The sequence below is a fragment of the Mytilus galloprovincialis genome, chromosome 4 (assembly GCF_965363235.1).
Source record: "Mytilus galloprovincialis chromosome 4, xbMytGall1.hap1.1, whole genome shotgun sequence".
NCBI classification, from domain to species: Eukaryota; Metazoa; Mollusca; class Bivalvia; order Mytilida; family Mytilidae; genus Mytilus; species Mytilus galloprovincialis.
In genome coordinates, this window is record NC_134841.1 from 49288413 (window position 1) to 49307518 (window position 19106).

General features: G+C 30.1%; 1 protein-coding gene across 1 annotated transcript in view; it reads right to left on the bottom strand.

Moving 5' to 3' along the window:
• Positions 1-1969: 1969 nt before the first annotated feature.
• LOC143072339 (uncharacterized) overlaps positions 1970-19106 on the bottom strand; it is a 71728-nt gene continuing 54591 nt past the window's right edge. The window contains exons 15-25 of the mRNA XM_076247235.1: positions 18584-18677; positions 17786-18010; positions 17266-17415; positions 15164-15347; positions 11810-12079; positions 11315-11416; positions 10771-10952; positions 9950-10059; positions 7987-8149; positions 7194-7336; positions 1970-6654 (exon numbers count right to left, since the gene is read on the bottom strand). Coding sequence (XP_076103350.1) covers positions 6456-6654; positions 7194-7336; positions 7987-8149; positions 9950-10059; positions 10771-10952; positions 11315-11416; positions 11810-12079; positions 15164-15347; positions 17266-17415; positions 17786-18010; positions 18584-18677 — 1822 coding nt within the window. The 3' untranslated portion in view covers positions 1970-6455. The remainder of the gene's footprint in view (positions 6655-7193; positions 7337-7986; positions 8150-9949; positions 10060-10770; positions 10953-11314; positions 11417-11809; positions 12080-15163; positions 15348-17265; positions 17416-17785; positions 18011-18583; positions 18678-19106) is intronic.

The window sequence follows — 19106 nt, forward strand, 5'->3', positions numbered from 1 at the left end:
TGTCTGATAGAAATGCAGACCATACAAGGATCCCATATACCAAATATAATTATCCTATTACATGTACTCATGATAATGGAGTATTTCACATGAGTCAGCGACCAGAAATGAAAATGCTCCTCCCCAAGCTAATTGTTAGCAAGGGATATAGAATGAAATTCAAAACAGTGTAGCTGTGGCCATTGATTGACACATTAAAATCATCCATTGACTGGGACAATTTAGGTGGACGTTTGTATGTAATGACCAATGCTCACTATGTACTTTTTAAAGACACTAAAACTATGGGGTCACCAAAGGTTCTCAACACCTAAATAAAGTAATTCGAAAAATTAATCAGAAATAACACGATATTTTGATTTATATCAATTATATAAATCAAAACACAAAGGTTATTCCTGATTAATTTTTTCGAATTATTTTATAATTAAAGGCGTTAAGAAACCTTTGGTGACCCCACAGTTTAAATGTCTATCGTAGGTACGTCGTGAACAGTGGTCGTTACAGACAAACGTTCACGTAAATTGTCCCAGTCAATGGATGATTTTAATGTGTCAATCAATGGCCACAGCTACACTGTTTTGAATTTCATTCTAATAAACCATACAATGTCTATAAAGAGAATGATGAGAGTACAAATATAAGGACCTATTAACTGGAGAGCCTCTTTTGAAACAACTGGAAATAGTATTAAACATGGCTTTTGAATATAAATGTTCTATAGACATCATTGATCATTTGTTTATATCGAACATTTAAAAAAAGTACTTGTAACTGTTGTGAGCAATATGATTTAATTACTGTTAATTCAGAAAAGATGGAGATATTTTTATTAATAGAAGTAATGGAACTGGATGCGCATCACAAAAACAAAAAGAAGCATTTTGATATATCTGTTACATATGTCAGTAGACAGCTTTCCCCAAATATAATAATCAATCTATAATACCACTATAATTTCTGTATTACAGAACCTGAAATTTACCTCTTTGATGAACTTATAGAATTGTACCAAATTGGATACCCATGATCTCTGCAAGACAGACATGATGTGATCATTATCATTCGGACTGGTAATTTCAGTTGTCTGTTCATTTGACATTTTGTTAATGGAATACATAGACACAAAAGGAGAAACAAAATTACCTGATTTTACTCTATAAATATGAGAAAATACTTGTTTTTTATGTTGCTGAATATAACAAATGTGTATAATTTTTTCAGTTCAAATGCCTAAAACATTGACTCATTTGATCAATCAAAGATTTTCTTCTGAAATAGAGAGAGGCAAAAAACAAATCTGTCACAATTAGACAAATAACAGACAGATAGTTATTATTTTTTTTTCCTAAAGAAAAGGGGCTTTCAAATTTGTTTGTTTAATTATGTGTATATGGGTCTGCTACAAAGATAGTCATTACGACACTGGTATATCTGAAGCTATTCTTTAAAGTATTGTCTTCAGTTTAATAAGATAAAAGTTTATCTTGCACTTACTTGCATAGAGATGAGAATAATTTAGTTTGTCAGAATTAAAATTAAGCCCTAAAAACTATGTGAATATGCGATGTTTGTTTTGTGATGAGACAACTTCAGTGAGATAATATGTTGCATAAAATACTATCTTTAATTTTTAATTATTTTTTATGGCTGACTATGGGGTATGGGTTTTACTAATTGTTGATTGCAGTACAGTGGCCTTTGGTAATTTAAATTTCTCTGTTATTTGTTCCCTTGTGGGGAGATGGCTCATTGGCAATCATACCCCACCTTCTTAATTTTATATTTGAATAACTTTTTGGTTTACCAGGTAACCAATATAATGACAAAAAAATACAGGACTTCTATGTTTGGCCTTCAAATCTTTCATGGCAGAAAGAAAGAAAGAAAAAGTACCACCCAATTAAAACAAAAGCATGTTGCAGATGCCAATATAAGTAAATATTGATGATACCAAAACAAAACAAAATAGTTTCAAACTTTAATATATATAGTACACAACAGCACTTCACATGGCACTTTGATTGTATATCTGTGTTAGTTGCAATAAGTATATATATATATATATTCTACATCTGTATCATGTGTGATACCTTAAGTAATTAACAATACCATTCAGAAAAAACTTATCATATCATGGTTACAACTCATACTTTAACGAAAAATATTCACTGGTTTCAAGTAGTTTAAACTGCACAATATGACAAACAAAAAATTGTCAAATAAAGCCATTTAGTTAAAGAGGTAAAAAAAAAAATAACAAAAAAGAAAGCAAATTAAATAGTTTTACAAAAAAAGCCTATAAAACATAAAAAAAAAAAAATCACATATATATGGTGTATCACAGTTGACTGATCTGTTTTTGAACCATATTATATGTCCAAATTTGAATACTGTAAATTCAGAAATTATTGCGAGGTTTTATTAATGCGAATAATGCGACTGAGTGACCATCGTAATGATAAGAATTTGCACTCTTATATCTGATACATATAAAATTGAGAATGGAAATGGGGAATGTGTCAAAGAGACAACAACCCGACCATAGAGCAGAAACCAGCCGAAGGTCACCAACAGGTCTTCAATGCAGCGAGAAATTCCCGCACAGACATCACAAAAATTAATCTCGTATTTTTGTCTTTTTTTTAAAAATCGCAATAATAAATGCATGCAATAATACCTGAGTTTACAGTATAACAGATCTACATATAAAGGGAAGGTACATTTGGGGGACTGATTGGTCATATTCAGGCTCTACAAAAAACAAACATTTTTTTCCTCAGTTTGAAAAAGTAAATGATTATAATAATCATTTACTTTTTCAAACTGAGGAAAAAAATGTTTGTATGTCAGTTATCTGTCTCTGTTTTCATAATGGTTTAAGCATGCCAGTACCTCATGGTAAAATTACAGTCAAACCTGTATATCAAGGTCATTCTTGGGACCATAGAAAACTGACCTTACAAGAGAAGTGACCTTTTGGTTACAGCAGATATTACTACCTTTAGACATTCATGGTTATAATAACTCGAAAACAAAAATGAAGAGAAAATTTTAAGCTCTTGAGACTAATGAGTGAGAATAAATATAGCATATGATTATGAATAAAAAACAATAAGATATAATGGAGTGAAAATAAATATAGCATATGATTATTGATAAAAGACAATCTGATATAATGGTTAAGTTTTTACAGATAACTTGTAAGATGTTTATAAACTAGAACATTTTCTTTAACAGAAAAACAATTTTAACAAGTGAACCCTGAACTATTACCATTACATTACTGAATACATTATTTTAATCTCGGAGACAGGTAATTTTACCCCAAATTGCAATTTCTATCATACTAACCCTGATGTTTACCCATAAAGTTTCTTACAATAATGTTTAAAGCTGTAGATTTGTACTTTCAGGAAAATATGTGTAATGAATTTTTAAAAATCTATTGCATGTAAATTTTTGACAATAGTCATTTCTTTTTCTCATTTTCTAGTTTCACTTTGTTTAAAATCTCTCCAAGATCTGTGGCAAAGCCACCGGAAAAAAAACATAAGCAGGGGGTCTAGAAGACAGCAAAAGCTGATCGAAAATAATAAAATTCTTATTGAGAAAAAATGATTTACGAAATGATTTAAAAGCATACTTCACTGATGATATGCCACTGCCCCATGGCATTTTTTAAACTCAGGTTTACATTATAATACAATTGATAACATACCGTTACATTATAATATAATTGATAGCATAATATACAAAATATTCCATGAAAAGGGTTTAAATAAAAAAAGGGTAATTATCAAAGCTCTGCACATAATAAATGATTGATTCATTGGTGATTGCTGCACACCGCATCAGCCTAATTAGGCTTTATTATGACGTCATAATAAATGATGAATTGTGTATATAGCTGAATGGAATGTAGGAGAGTTGCCTATTTCTGTTGTCAATGATACTGGTTACCCATAATGCTTTTAAAATCATCATTTCCATGACTACTGACAATAAATAAATGATCATAACATGATAATGTCACATGATACATACTGAAAACATACATCACAGTTTAAAAAAAGAACAAAACATTCAATAAGAAAGATGATGACATTCGATTAGAGTAATAATCATAAATAAAGCTGTGCACACAACAAATGATCAATATTATTTTTTACTGAATGGAACCATGATATATATAAAGCTATAGGAAATTTGCCTGGAATCTGCATAATTACTCAATACATGCAACTCTCCTACAATACACGCCTCCAGGTGCGGGAATTTCTCGCTACATTGAAGACCTGTTGGTGACCCTCTGCTGTTGTTTTTTATTTGGTCGGGTTGTTGTCTCTTTGACACATTCCCCATTTCCATTCTCAATTTTATCAATTGTTTCACCAATGTGTTATGTTCATATTAATGGCAGTCAAGCTAGAGTCAAAACAAGTAAAATTCATTAATTAACTCTTGTAATATAGTAAGAATTTTGAGTGCAACATTAAATTTATGCTTTTCTTAAGTTTTGTCAAGTTTATTTCCACTTGCTGATACCTGAAGATAATTCTGTCCAACTGATCAAATACAACGATCAGTGGCGGATCCAGAAATTTTCATAAGTGGGGGCCCACTGACTGACCTAAGAGGGGGCCCGCTCCAGTCACACTTTAGTGATTCCCTATATAAGCAACCAATTTTTTTCCCAAAAAGGGGGGGGCCGGGCCCCTTGGGACCCCCCTAAATCAGCCTCTGACGACACAACAAAGCTAACTTTGGTGACCTTTAAACTTTTAAGCAGCAACCAACACAAGTCTCAGTATAGAATAAATTAATTGTCACTTTCATCATAATAATCAATTTAAATCAGACATTAAAAAAAATATGATGAACATTTATACTGCCCATTTTTGATTTTTGATTTAATTTTTTTGCAAAACAGACATAATAATGATCCTTCTTATTATGGAATATAAAATAAAGTGAAAACAATACCACTATTCCTCTTTTTGGTAGTGCTATAATCTACTATAATAAAGACAAACACCATTGTTTAAATCAAATAACAATTTCCTAATAAGGAACATTGTACAAGACAGAAAGAACATATAAAGTTAAATACATATAATTGATTGACATAGCAAACTTAAATATTTCAGATTTTTACAATGATGTCTTAGGCAGTCAGATCTATATACAATTGTATTTAAAAACTTCTGTACATTCATATAAAATGCAAAAATACAAAAAATACAAGATCATATAAATAAACATAAAAAATGGAATGGTTCATTATGCTGCTTAGATAACAATATAAAAAGTCATGCGGCTACATCTTTTATATAAGTGAATTTCAAAACTTGAAAAAAATTTATGTTACTTTAAAAAGATTGATATTTGATTAATTGATTGTTGGTTGCTTTACGTTCAGTGGCAAATATTTCATGCATGTTTATGACGATATTAATATCTTTTTCCATATTTTAAATATTTCTCTCTAATATAAAATTTACAAATCTAAAAGTAACAGGCTATTATTTGAACTTGGAATTATTATTAATTATGGAATTTGCATAATTTCTTGTGTTTAAAATTTTTAATAAATTCCATGTTTATTTGGTCTAATAATCTTTTGAGCGGTTAATAACACTTTCCATAAAATGTATTTTGGTTAGATAGTGTTGTGCGCGGCAGAGTACATTCTATTGAAAATAAACTATTTTCTTTGTTATAGAAAGTGTTGTGCACAGCACAGAACATTTCAGTACACAATAAATATGGAATTTATTAAAAATTACAATAACAAGAAAACAAGCAAATTCCATAATTAAAAATAATTCCAAGTTCAAATAATAGCCTGTTAAGTACTCAAAATAATCATCCGAGTAATTAGATTAATAAGAAATTAAATCCATTTTTGGTATACTCTTAAATTTCATTATTTTAACATTTGAGATTTTACCTCCCAAGAAACTCTTTGAAAACCCAAATATACAATTGAGAAAGTAAACAACAATTTATTTCAAATTAAATACTACATTCATCCTAGAAAATCTGTTCTATAATTAAACACATTAGATCCCCAAAAATAAGAGTGTTTTCCCTTTAATGATCATTTCTTATGTAAAAATCATTTTTAGTAAGGAAGGACTACCTTAAAGTACTAGATGAGAGATTAATAAAATACAACAATGTTTTTTCATCAATGAAAATAATACTACTAATCCCATGTATGGTAGCACTATGATCTGCTCTAACAAAGACAATCACCATTTTTTATATAAAATAGCAATTTTCTTATAAGCATAAGTTCTTAATCATAAAGACAGAAAGTGATCATCGCAATAAGTGAAAAAAGTGATAAACTCTCCTATTTGAGAAGACACGTAAATCACTGGTGGTTAGTTCTACAGAATTGTATTATGTTTTGTTATTTGTGATTTGATTAATATAAGCACTTATGATCATGATCTTTGTCCTCTGATTACTGTTCCCCCTCTTTGAGGGACAGGTGGGGCAGCGTTATGTTTTCCTGCTGTCGACTGGTTTAAATTTATATACTGGGATTCAGGATTCATAACATTACCTAACTGTTGGACAATCTCATCAAATGATGGCCGATGATGATTGTCAACTTCCCAGCAATTAACCATTAAACCATATCTGTAATGGAAGGATTAAAAGTACACATTATAAAATCATGTAAAATCGATTGAAAATATTTTACTATCAGATAAGTATTAAACAGATTTCAATTGCATATGTGGAGAACATAGCTGTGGATTCGGTTACCAAGTTTTGTAGATTGAGGACAAATTGTATTTTTGGGATATTTGAATTTATAGCTTTCCCAAAGTCAGCATACAAGCTTTATCACGAAAATCATTCTACAAAAAATTATTATAATCTATAGTGAAATATTAATGACTTAAGAATATTTGGTAGAGTAAAATGCCTTCTTGCAGAATGCTGAATGTCACCCTCTGAGATAACTTTATAAAAAACTGACTTACTGTGTTAGCCTAGTACAAAGCAGGGTATATCAATATGCCATTATTATATATAAAGCATGTCATCCACGTTAATAAACATGTAATATTTTGATGCTTGACACCATACACTACTAGCCATTCAATCATATGTTATATGAAATATTCACATCAAAGCTGGGAAAATTCAAATGAATAAATATTGCTACTCACAGATCCTCTGGAGCATTTGTTGGCATCCCCAATCGGAAGCCTTCATCAATATGATCTTTTATGGCTTTGTCTGATTCCTGGTCATGGTATGGTAGATACAGAGAAAGGGTCATAACTTCCCATAGTAACACACCAAATGACCACTGAAAAATAAAGGGTTCATTTGTTAACTTGAATAAAAAAATATGACATTGTATACTGTGGATTCAAATATCCACTAAAGTACTTTTTTTTTCTTAATCCACAAAAATTGGTACCCTAAAAAAATAAATGAAATTTTTCTAATCATTAAAATTTAAAGTTTGCTGACATTTTGTTTATTTGAATCCATCCATGTAATTGAATGAATTGGTCTCCAATCAATTTTATTCAATCTCCTGTTGTTAAATTATTATCTTTTTTGTAGAAAATATTGTACTGTCCTGAATAGCATCAAAAATGTAAAACAGTTGTACTTTATGAATTTGATGGAAGAAAATATTAGAATAGATGCCATTGAATAATTTCTCTAACATAAATTCCTGCACAGATATAAGTATCGAATATCAATTAATGTCAAAATCTACTGACTGTGTTGGTTTGAGTCAAGAGTGCAGTATGGAGTAGCATGTTTTAGTTTACCATTGGAGACCTTCCTGCAACATCTAAGATGAGGAACAACAGTAAAAACTTTGTTACTATAAAATAGACTGTTATCCCACTAATAATTTATATAATTGTTGTCTCAAGTGCATCGTCCCCTATATTCTTTCTTTTTCCAGTATAAATACTCAATTTAAAAATTAGTCCATACCACATCAGATGAAATGTCATAATATCCCATCTTCAGACTTTCTAAAGCCATCCATCTAACTGGAAGGTATCTCTGTCTTAGCTGATCATACAGGTACTCTGTTGGATAAAGATTCCAGGAAAATGATGAATCAGAAATCTTTATCAATCCATCTGCACATACCCTAAAATGTACAATTTCTTCATCAATATAATTGTCTAAATATTGTTTAAACAATTTTATTTGAACACTTTGTTTTTGAATACCATGGATTCAGTTTCAACCAAAAACAAGGATAGTTTTTGATCGTTGCTGATAGCAAGTTTTATCAACAACTCTTTTCAAAAAAATTACATGCCTAATCAAAAATTCCTAGAATGAAATTCTGGTTAAGTCATTTTGAGGGAACATAATCAGTACTGTTCGCAAGACCTAATAAATCTTTCTACGAGGGTTGTCCGTAAAGTTTGAGGACAATCTCAATAAAATATTATTTACCCGTCCAAAATAAATAAAAGAAGTAAGTAACAAATTTCATGATTTACTGATTAAGTGTTCAAAATTTTAATTCAGTACCTGCTAGAATAATTGTATTTTCATCAATTCAATAATCATAAGCAACTCCCATCCGGAGCACCAAAACAAATATTTCCGAAGTTCTGACGTTGGGACTACAACATTTTAACTTTTCTCAATGTAGTCTCCTTTCAAAGCAACTAATTTTTTACATCTTTGTACCCAGTAATCAAATATTTTCTCAAGCTGTTCTATTTTCATTTTTAAGATTATGTTCATTACTTCCTGTCTTAGTTCAGATAAATGGTCGAAACCTTTGTCCACGGAGAAAAGATTTGATATGCGGGAATACCGCAAAATCCATTGGCGCTAAGTCAGGGCAATACGGAGGGTGTTTTAGACATTCAAATCCAATTTAATCAATTTCTAGTCTAGTTTTTAAATAAGTGTGGGCCGGTGCATTGTCTTGCTATGTTTCTCAGACTGTTTTGAGAATTTGTGTGTTTCTGTTGGCGTTTTTCCGATGTCTACACAAAACTTGATAACAGCCTGCTGCTCCACCTTTTCCGTAAACGTCTGTTTTTCCAGTGATGCCGATTCAAATGCTTCAAATCAAGATTTCGCTGCCATTTTGAAATTTTGACCATTCAAATTTATCAGGTGTAATGTCAAGACTATTGCAGACGTCACACTGTTAGCGTCATGTATTTTAGGTCAATTTTGACACTAAAAATAACAAAAATATGAAAACACCAGCCTTCATGTTATGTGATATTTTCGCCGTGCTCCGGATCCCTATTGCTTATATTTATATGTAGTAAGCATTATAATTTGCATTTAAAATTGGACAAATATTGATACAACCGAACTAGGATATATAGTACAGGATTACAAATATGCAAAAGAATTCCCCTGAAATGCTTTTTTTAAGCAGACTGTTGCTTGTCCACGAACTTTACGGACAGCCCTCGTACATAAAAATAACTCTATATATAATATGACTCAAACAGCTCTTAATAATACTATGACTAAAACATCCCAAAATATTTTTATGACATAACTATCAGTACCAAAAAATGGTCAACAATTCTCTGAGTTGAGTCTGTGGACATCAATTTACTGCTACATGTATAACTAAATAAAACTTAGCCCACATATTTTTCTCATTCTAAACTTGAAATTGCCTTTTGGAATTTATATTATTTAATTTGGTGTATCACCATTGTGCAATGTTTTATTTTTTTAAATCTATTTAATGATTAAGCAAGAGATGCAGCTACTTTTTTTCAGATTGACAAGGTGATTCATTAAAAATTCTAGCACAGTTTATTTTTAGGCAATCACAAATTTTGAAATCTTTTGGTAATATGATTGTTAATGAAAGTTAGCTTCCTGTTCTGCATTTGGAATTTTTACTCTTTTGTTATGTTTTTATGGTATTTCTTTGAAAAAAAAATCTTCAACTTACACACAGTTCCTTGTAGCCAGATCTTTATGAACCATGTTTTCATTGGATAGGTAAGTCATTCCCTGTGCAACCTGTAGACACATCTCAAGTAACTGTTTTACTGTAAAGTCCTGTCAAAAGTTTACAGAATGAGAAAGAGAACTATTAAAAAATCATTTATTACAATAGCATTGCATCATCGTATAAATATATGTAAGGACAATAATAAATTTACCCAAATATTATTTTTAAAACAACACTAAATAAGTGAATAAATATTTTGTTTGATTCAGGAAAAACTTGCATTTTTGTGAATATTTCGTAAAGATGTTTTGCCAAAGTCAACATGCAGTCTCGAAACCTATAAAAAATTTGTATTTTGTTGAACATTTGAATACATTGATCATGTGTACCCATGAAGACCTTGAGAATTGATATCCAACAAATAATAATGAAAGCACAGTATCTTAAGACCAAAACCACCACCAATCTTTATTTTAAGGACCATCTGACACATTACCTCTTTCATTACAACTATATCTTTTAAAAAGCTATATCTTTATTTAAAAAACAAAGCTTTAGATGCTTTGCCTTTAAATTTCTTAGAAAAATTGGTTGAATAGGTAGGGTTTCTAAAGTTGATGGACTAGGAGCAAACATGTTGACTTATTATATAAGCCAGCTACTGATTCCACAAAGAGTTGTTGCAAGAATTCTTCAGAGAGCTTCTTGCAAGAAAGGTACCCATTTATGTATTTTCAGCTAGCCAGTATATTAAGCAGTTTAAAAAATCTCATAAGTAAATTCAAAAGTTCAGTTCCATTAAAATAATTTATACTAACATGCTTGGCATCATTTAAATATTCTTTAAATCCTCTACTGTAGGCAGGATAAAACTCATAGAATCTATTTTGGTCCACAGAAATACCCAGCATTCTTTGTATATTGTCATGGAAACAATCTTGGAACTTCATACATTCCAACAATCCATTATTAACCCAAGCAGGGTACTTGTTGTCCACCACTGCAAAAATATAAACATATTCTTATTGCAACAAATCATACATATTTTACTATAAATTCTGTGGTAGGAAATACTTGAAAGAGGTTAACTGCTAACTATAGAACTTCTTCATCAGTTTTTTTTTTATATTAAACTTGAAATTGTCTCTTTGAATGTTTCATGCACACCATCATGACCTTATTGTTATAGAAAATCTGTATCACAATCTGTCTTTACTTAATCCTTAATGTTTGTTAGCATATACCATATAATATGATATTTGTAGGGTAAGAGTTACTCTATCCTAAACTTTCTGTGATATTTAAGTGGACTTTTATTTAATTGGCGATCTTTATTATATTTGACAGTGATAAAATACTTACTCAATTCCTTTAATGTTTTTACATTGGTTTTGATAGTCAACTCTTTGCCAGCATTTGGAGAATTTTTACTGAATGTTCCATTTAGTACCCTTATCTCAGTTCCTGTAATGTAAATGATCCTGATGATTATTAAAACTAAAGAACTTTTCATTTTTCAGGTTAAAAATAAAATGTGCTGTACATCATCTAACTTCTTCATGATAACTTTTTTTCTGTGAAAAATTCCCTTTAGAAATATTTAAAATGGTCTGAAATAAAATTGAGAATGGAAATGGGGACTGTGTCAAAGAGACAACAACCCGACCATAGAACAGACAACAGCAGAAGGTCACCAACAGGTCTTCAATGCTAATGCTAATTAACTAAAACTAAAAATAATACAGTCTTTATCTTTGTACTCAAGAAAATACTTTTTTCTTCAAAAAAAAAAAAATAACAGCCCAAGACATTTTAGAAAAACATATGACCCAAAAGGCCAGAACATATATTGCATACCTTTGAGCGTACACACTTTCCCCGGCTCTATATTTTGCCTATCTGATATACTCTTCTCGATCTTTTCTCTAACTGAACTTTCTATTTTATGGAGGAAATCATCAGAACAGTCTGTTTCATCATAACTTAAAGCTTGTTCTAAATGACGTTTCTCAGAATACATTCTGTTAGGAAAGCTTGGTACTTCTTCTTTCTGTATTAAGTTAGTTGTACTAGGTGAAGTGCTTCCTGCATTATACATTGGTATATCAAATCCATTCTGGATTGGACCTGAAAATGATGATTAATTACAACATAAGACATCATATACTACAGTGGTGCTTGAAATCCAATTTTGAAAATTCAAAAGTATTAATAGATTAAAATCAATCAACCCCACCTACCCCTTCCCCCAAATTTGGTGTTATATCATCGAAGATCAATATTAAAGTTACATTGTCCCAGTTATGACCCCTCTAAACCAGGACTTTTTAGATATGCAAGTATTACTATGCATTTTGTAAAAGTCATTAAAGAGATTCACAAGACAAGCTTAATATTGCATTTTTAATAAAGCTGTTCTTTTCTCGTCATTCTAAAGAGCCTATGTTTTTCACCAAGAACTATGTGCATGTAAACAATTGGTACTTTCCTACATTAGATTTAAAGACAAAAATTACTCTATAGAAGTGATTGCAATTATTTTTTTTAATCTTTTATTGCTGATCATTTTTTCTATTTACCGTTTCACTCTATCTTCTTTAGTTTCTGACCAAAACATAAAAGATTAAAAAACATCATTTAAAGTCATATGGAATGAGTGTCTGGTGAAAAATTATGTTATTCCAATTCTTGTACCAATGCATACAAACATCATAAACTTAGTCTTCTGTGCATGATTTTATCATTTTTTTCGCATAAATTTTCTAAAATCATAAATTTTTTTTTCAATCAGTCAGTGTTGTTGTGAAAATATGGTAGGTAATTAAAGTTCGTGTTTTGAAGCCGAAGTTTAACCATTGTCACCTGTTTGTCAACAATCAACAAAAATCATGGATATTAAGCATGTGTTTAACATGTATAATCAAATAATTATAGTTTATTTTAAGGACATCCATAAGTATTGCGATCACCAGATTTTTACGAGATGGGTCACACTGAGGTCACTTTGCATACGGAAAATATGTCGGGGAATTGCTTTCTGGAAGGAAGCAATTAACATAAAGTAAACTTCTTCTAAATATGAACAAATTAAAGAATTTTTTTCAGAAAAAAGTATATGTACATAAGTTTTATAATGAAAACTATCCATTGAGTTATAAAAAAACATATGCATTATTTTTTTTAATTTGAGGTTTTTAATGACTTTAAGGGCAAACCCTCCTATACAGTACTCAGAAATTATTGCCTGCATTTATTATTGCGATTTTGTCATTTTAGACTTAAATGTGATTTTAATTTTTACGATTTTGAGAAAAATCCTGTTTTAATTCATATGAAATATTTCAAAATGCAAGTTTAAGTTATTGCGTTTACAGCTCTGTCGCATTATTTGCAATTATAAAAACCTTGCAATTATAAAAACCTTGCAATAATTTTTGAATTTGCAGTATACAAAAATTTCTGATAATTTTTGCTTATTCAAGCAGGAACTCCAATAAGGATCAGACTGACTATTTTGGCCATGTTGACTTATATGTAAATATTGATATGATGATCCTTTTTGATTATTTTTAAGATAATAGCCAGAAACACTTAAAATTGGTAAAAATTATCATTAAAGATCAATAACTCAGATACTGAGTCAACTGAAGATTTTGGCCACATTTTTAAACAAGATGCCCTTATGACGAATGTGGCCAAGTTTGGTTTAATTTGCCAGTTGTTAGTAAAATTTCATTAATGATGACAATGTGAAAAGAAAAGTTCACTTGGCCCTTCTAATAAGGGTCTATCAAGAAATAGTTTTAAATCAAAATGACTTAATTTAGAAGTAAGAAAAAGAAAACAATATTAGTTTTGGAAAATCTTATACTTATAAAGGATCAAATTATAAAAAAGTAAAAAAATAACAAAAGGTTCAGTTCTTGATCAGATTTTCTATGATACAATACTTCTGAAAAGTATAAAATTTCAAAGTCGGTAAATTTTGGCAGACCAGAATATCAAAATAATATAAATCAAACATTCAAGAAATTCTGGTCCATCAAATTTTACTGACTATGATATTTTATACTCTTCAGAAGTGACCTATCTTTGAAAATCTGGGAAACCATTTTGAAATGAAAGTAGATTTTTTCACACCTCAAATGGAATCATAACTTATTTTATCATTTCTTTTGGATATTTCTGGAAATATTTTGTACCAATAGGCACACAAAAGGTAAGACTTTCTCCAAGTTACTCCCAAAAATTCTCTCTCAAAGACCAGACGGAAAAAATGGCTTCAGTATTAAGACACATAGGAAGGTGTCACAGAAAAAAAAAAAAAAACTATTCAAGACGTCATAATTATTTGCATGACTAGGTTTTAAGTGGCTCAGTAGTTTACCAAGGTTTTAATATTTACTCATACCACCTTAAATTTTATCTTTTAAATACTAATCATAAGTTCTTTACCATTTAAGACATCATAATTATTTGGACTAGGATTTAAGTGGCTCAGTAGTTCACCAAGGTTTTAACATTTACTCATACCACCTTAAATTTTATCTTTAAAATACTAATCATAAGTTCTTAACCATTTAAGACATCATAATTATTTGGACTAGGATTTAAGTGGCTCAGTAGTTCACCAAGGTTTTAACATTTACTCATACCACCTTAAATTTTATCTTTAAAATACTAATCATAAGTTCTTAACCATTTAAGACATCATAATTATTTGAACTAGGATTTAAGTGGCTCAGTAGTTCACCAAGGTTTTAACATTTACTCATACCACCTTAAATTTTATCTTTAAAATACTAATCATAAGTTCTTACCATTCAAGACATCATAATTATTTGGACTAGGATTTAAGTGGCTCAGTAGTTCACCAAGGTTTTAACATTTACTCATACCACCTTAAATTTTATCTTTAAAATACTAATCATAAGTTCTTAACCATTCAAGACATCATAATTATTTGGACTAGGATTTAAGGGGCTCAGTAGTTCACCAAGGTTTTAACATTTACTCATACCACCTTAAATTTTATCTTTAAAATACTAATCATAAGTTCTTAACCATTCAAGACATCATAATTATTTGGACTAGGATTTAAGTGGCTCAGTAGTTCACTAAGGTTTAAAATTTACTCATACCACCTTGAATTTTATATTTTAAATGACTAATTATATTAAGTTCAATTATATCTCAACAAACACTACTTACTCTTTGAAGAGTTGTTGTAACTATCTGATTTCTTCCTTCGACAACAACAACAACAAATAACAATAACTAACACCAAAATAACAAGAGCTCCAGCGCCAATCGCTATTCCAATAAACTCCATTGTATCCCAGAATAATATAAGTTTGATCCTTCCTGCTGTATGATTAAAATTTCCAATTTTTACCTGAAAAACAAGATGAAGTAGTTGTATGTGTATTTAGTGGGTAAAGGTGAACCAATTTTTAAGGAAATACAAATCTTCTTATCTATAGACATGTGTGCAGACATTTGCAAATGCAAATAAAATACAAATCTTCTATAGACATGTGTGCAGACATTTGCAAATGCAAATAAAATACAAATTTTCTATAGACATGTGTGCAGACATTTGCAAATGCAAATAAAATACAAATCTTCTATAGACATGTGTGCAGACATTTGCAAATGCAAATAATATGTTTTGCTGAGCGCAGTCTGATACGACCACAGAGTTTGAACCCTGCTGAACAGTTGGGGCAAATTTGGACACAATATTCAAGCTTGAGACTGTCTGAATTTGGATTGTGATCAAATTTTTGACATAATATAGGTTTCTGACACAAAATAAATGTGGTCAAAGATCTTACAAATCTTTTGCACAATACTGTACAATTGAAGATTTCTTCTTGAAACTTTTAAAATATTTATAAATTGAAAAAATCCCCCCACCCCCTTAACTGCCACAAAACCCTCTTTGGAGCAATAACCCAAAATCTCAATCCCAGCCTTTCCATTGTAGTATGGAACCTTGAAGTACAAATTTAGAGAGATCCATACACCTAAATACAAGTTATTGACTAAAACCTTTAACTGAAGACTGTATGTAATGTTAACCGGAAGAATAACTAAGTCCATTTATAAGTAAATACAGATACACAGGTACAAAATTTTGACAACATATCCTTCTACATACTAGCTTTTGATCATAAACAAGATTCTGTCCAAGTTTGGTACAAATCCAAAATATTATAAGAAAGTTATTAATATTTTAAAAACTTTAACCACAGAGTGAATGTAATGTTTCCCGGCAGAAAAACTTACATTTATAAGTAAAATACAGAAAAAATGGAATTTTATTTTTACAAAAATTTACTTCTGGATACTATCTTATGATCCTAAACAAGCTTCTGTCCAAGTTTGGTAGAAATCATACAATCATACGATCCTAAAAACATTTTTGCGGACGTATAAAAATCAAATATTAACGAAGAAATGTTTTTCCCTCAGTCCACAAAAATTGGTTCACACTTAAAATAAATGAATCCACAGTTTTTTATTTAGTAATTCAATCTATTTATTGGAAACATGAAATTTGGGTCAAAACTGAGTGCATCATTTAAATTGAAAAGTCATAAATTTCAAAGGTAGGAATTTCATTTTAATGCAGTCAACCAAATGTAAATGTAATATTGCAAATAGCTTATATTTTAAATGAAAGTTTTTTTTTTTTTTTCTTCAGAAAATGAAATCAATAAGTGTTATGCATCAATAAAACATCTGACTATTCACATAATGGAAAATTATTTTGATTTTTTTCTATTTTGTAGGAATAAAAGAGTGTAGGAAATGGGTAGAATAAATATGACAAGAAAACCAAACACAATAAAAACAGATTCGTAGATTCTCAGATGTTGTATGTTTGCCAATGAGAAAAGTAACTCTCCACTTAGTCCAGATAATTATGACGTCTTGAAAGGTTTTTATACCTTTTTTCTTTGACGCCTTAGATTGACAGGAAGTAGTCAAAGCAAAAAATTAAAATAGCCTTCCAAGACATCATAATCATTTTGACTACTCTCCACTAAGAGACCAAATGAGACAGAAATTGACTATAGGTCACCTTACATCCTTCAACAATGAGCAAATCTCATACCGCATAGTCAGCTATAAAAGCATATTTACCTATTTACCTATTTACCTACATTTATTCCCTGTTCAGTGTTTGCAATATAAAACAAAATCTTCATGTCTTTACACTTTAATACAAAATATCCTACATTCCCAAATTTTCAAGAGAGAATGATGACAACCTAAGAATTATTTTCATATCGTTACATTCATACCATTACGTCAGCAGCATCCAAACTGACACCAGGAAAGTCAAGGTCAGGTTTACATGTAATTTTTTCATTTGTTGAACTTTCTATTTTACAGTTAATACTTCCAATCATTATCTTTAAGCTTCCTTCACAAGCTTCCTTCAGTCTAGTACCCTGTAATACAAATGATTTTTGAAAATTGCAAATTAAATTAGAAGCAGATTACTTCTTAAACTTTCTACGTAAAGGGTAATTTTATATCCAAGCAACTTGCTCAATCTTTTGTTAAAGTATTGATAATGTTACAGATTTCTTTAATATAAACAATTTTAAAAAAATGAATTTGTGTTGTTGAACAGAAGACAAGCTTTTCAGTTGTTTGTGTTTTGTTCACTCTAAATATTTTAATCTTCCCATATGTATATCTCTGATGCATTTAAAAAAAATTTCATTGCATTATCAATAGTCTTAAACTTTCAGTTGAAGATTAAAAGTGCATTTCACAAATGTTTCAACGGTTAGCTTCAAATAACATTTATCTTACCTGAATTATAATATTATCAGAAAACAACATTTTGTAATCATCAAAGTTCTTGGATTGAACAGTTGGGTTACTTGTTATGTTAAAAAATGCCTGATTGGAGATTGTAGATAAATCTTCATACGTTGTAACCCCATCTAAAATAAGTCCATATTTGATACTGGTACCAATGGTTCCTTGAGGTGATTCACATACCAGGGTAGTTGATCCAAAAGGTCTACAGTTTGTCTGGAAAAATAAATCACTAACATTCAAGAATATTGCTTGTTCTAATTGTTGACTTCACATTTCTATGCTTTTCCACTGATTTTTATGTATACCCAGTTTAGGCCATTGAACAATTTTCAAGCAATGAAAATAATATTAAAAAAATTCAGTGCATCTAAGAGCTCTTTAGATTTATACAAAAATAAATCATCCCGAATATATATGTAAAACTTGGATCTTTCCTTATTTAACTACATCAAGTATATTTGAAAAACATGATGTTGCCTGGATTGTGATGTCACATTGTATATTATCCTTGCCTGGGATGTAGAATATTAACTTAGGCTGGTATACACTGTCTAATGATGTTCTCTGGATTGTGATGTCACATAGTACTTACTGTGATATTATTGTTGCCTGGGATGTAGGATAATAACTTAGGCTGGTATACACTGTCTAATGATGTTCCCTGGATTGTGATGTCACATAGTACTTACTGTGATATTATCCTTGCCTGGGATGTAGGATAATAACTTAGGCTGGTATACACTGTCTAATGATGTTCCCTGGATTGTGATGTCACATAGTACTTACTGTGATATTATCCTTGCCTGGGATGTAGGATATTAACTTAGGCTTGTATACACTGTCTAATGTTGTTCCCTGGATTGTGATGTCACATCCACCACTGAAATTATAAATTAAGATCAGATCTACATTTAAAGCATGTAACTCAAAATGGAATTCTATCATTGTTTCAATTAAGTGCTTTAATCTATTGTACATTTGAAACATGTCTCAGTTTATTGAACACAAGAAAAAGTACAGCAAACAATGTTAGTTAGAAAGTTAAAATTTTAGTTCTATTCCATTATCACATTTTCTTTTTTCTGTTTTCATTTCTTTCAATTCGTGTAATCCTCAAAATCCTAAAAATAACACAACAAATAAAACAGATTTGCAGCATAGAAAATTTCATGAAATTGATATGATGTTCATAGAAAATTTGTATGATACTGAGGTGCACTAAATGGATTTTCTTACATTTGACTTTATGTAAAAATATTTTAATTAGGATATGATGTTCCCATGTTGCACATATTTTGTACTGGAGCAA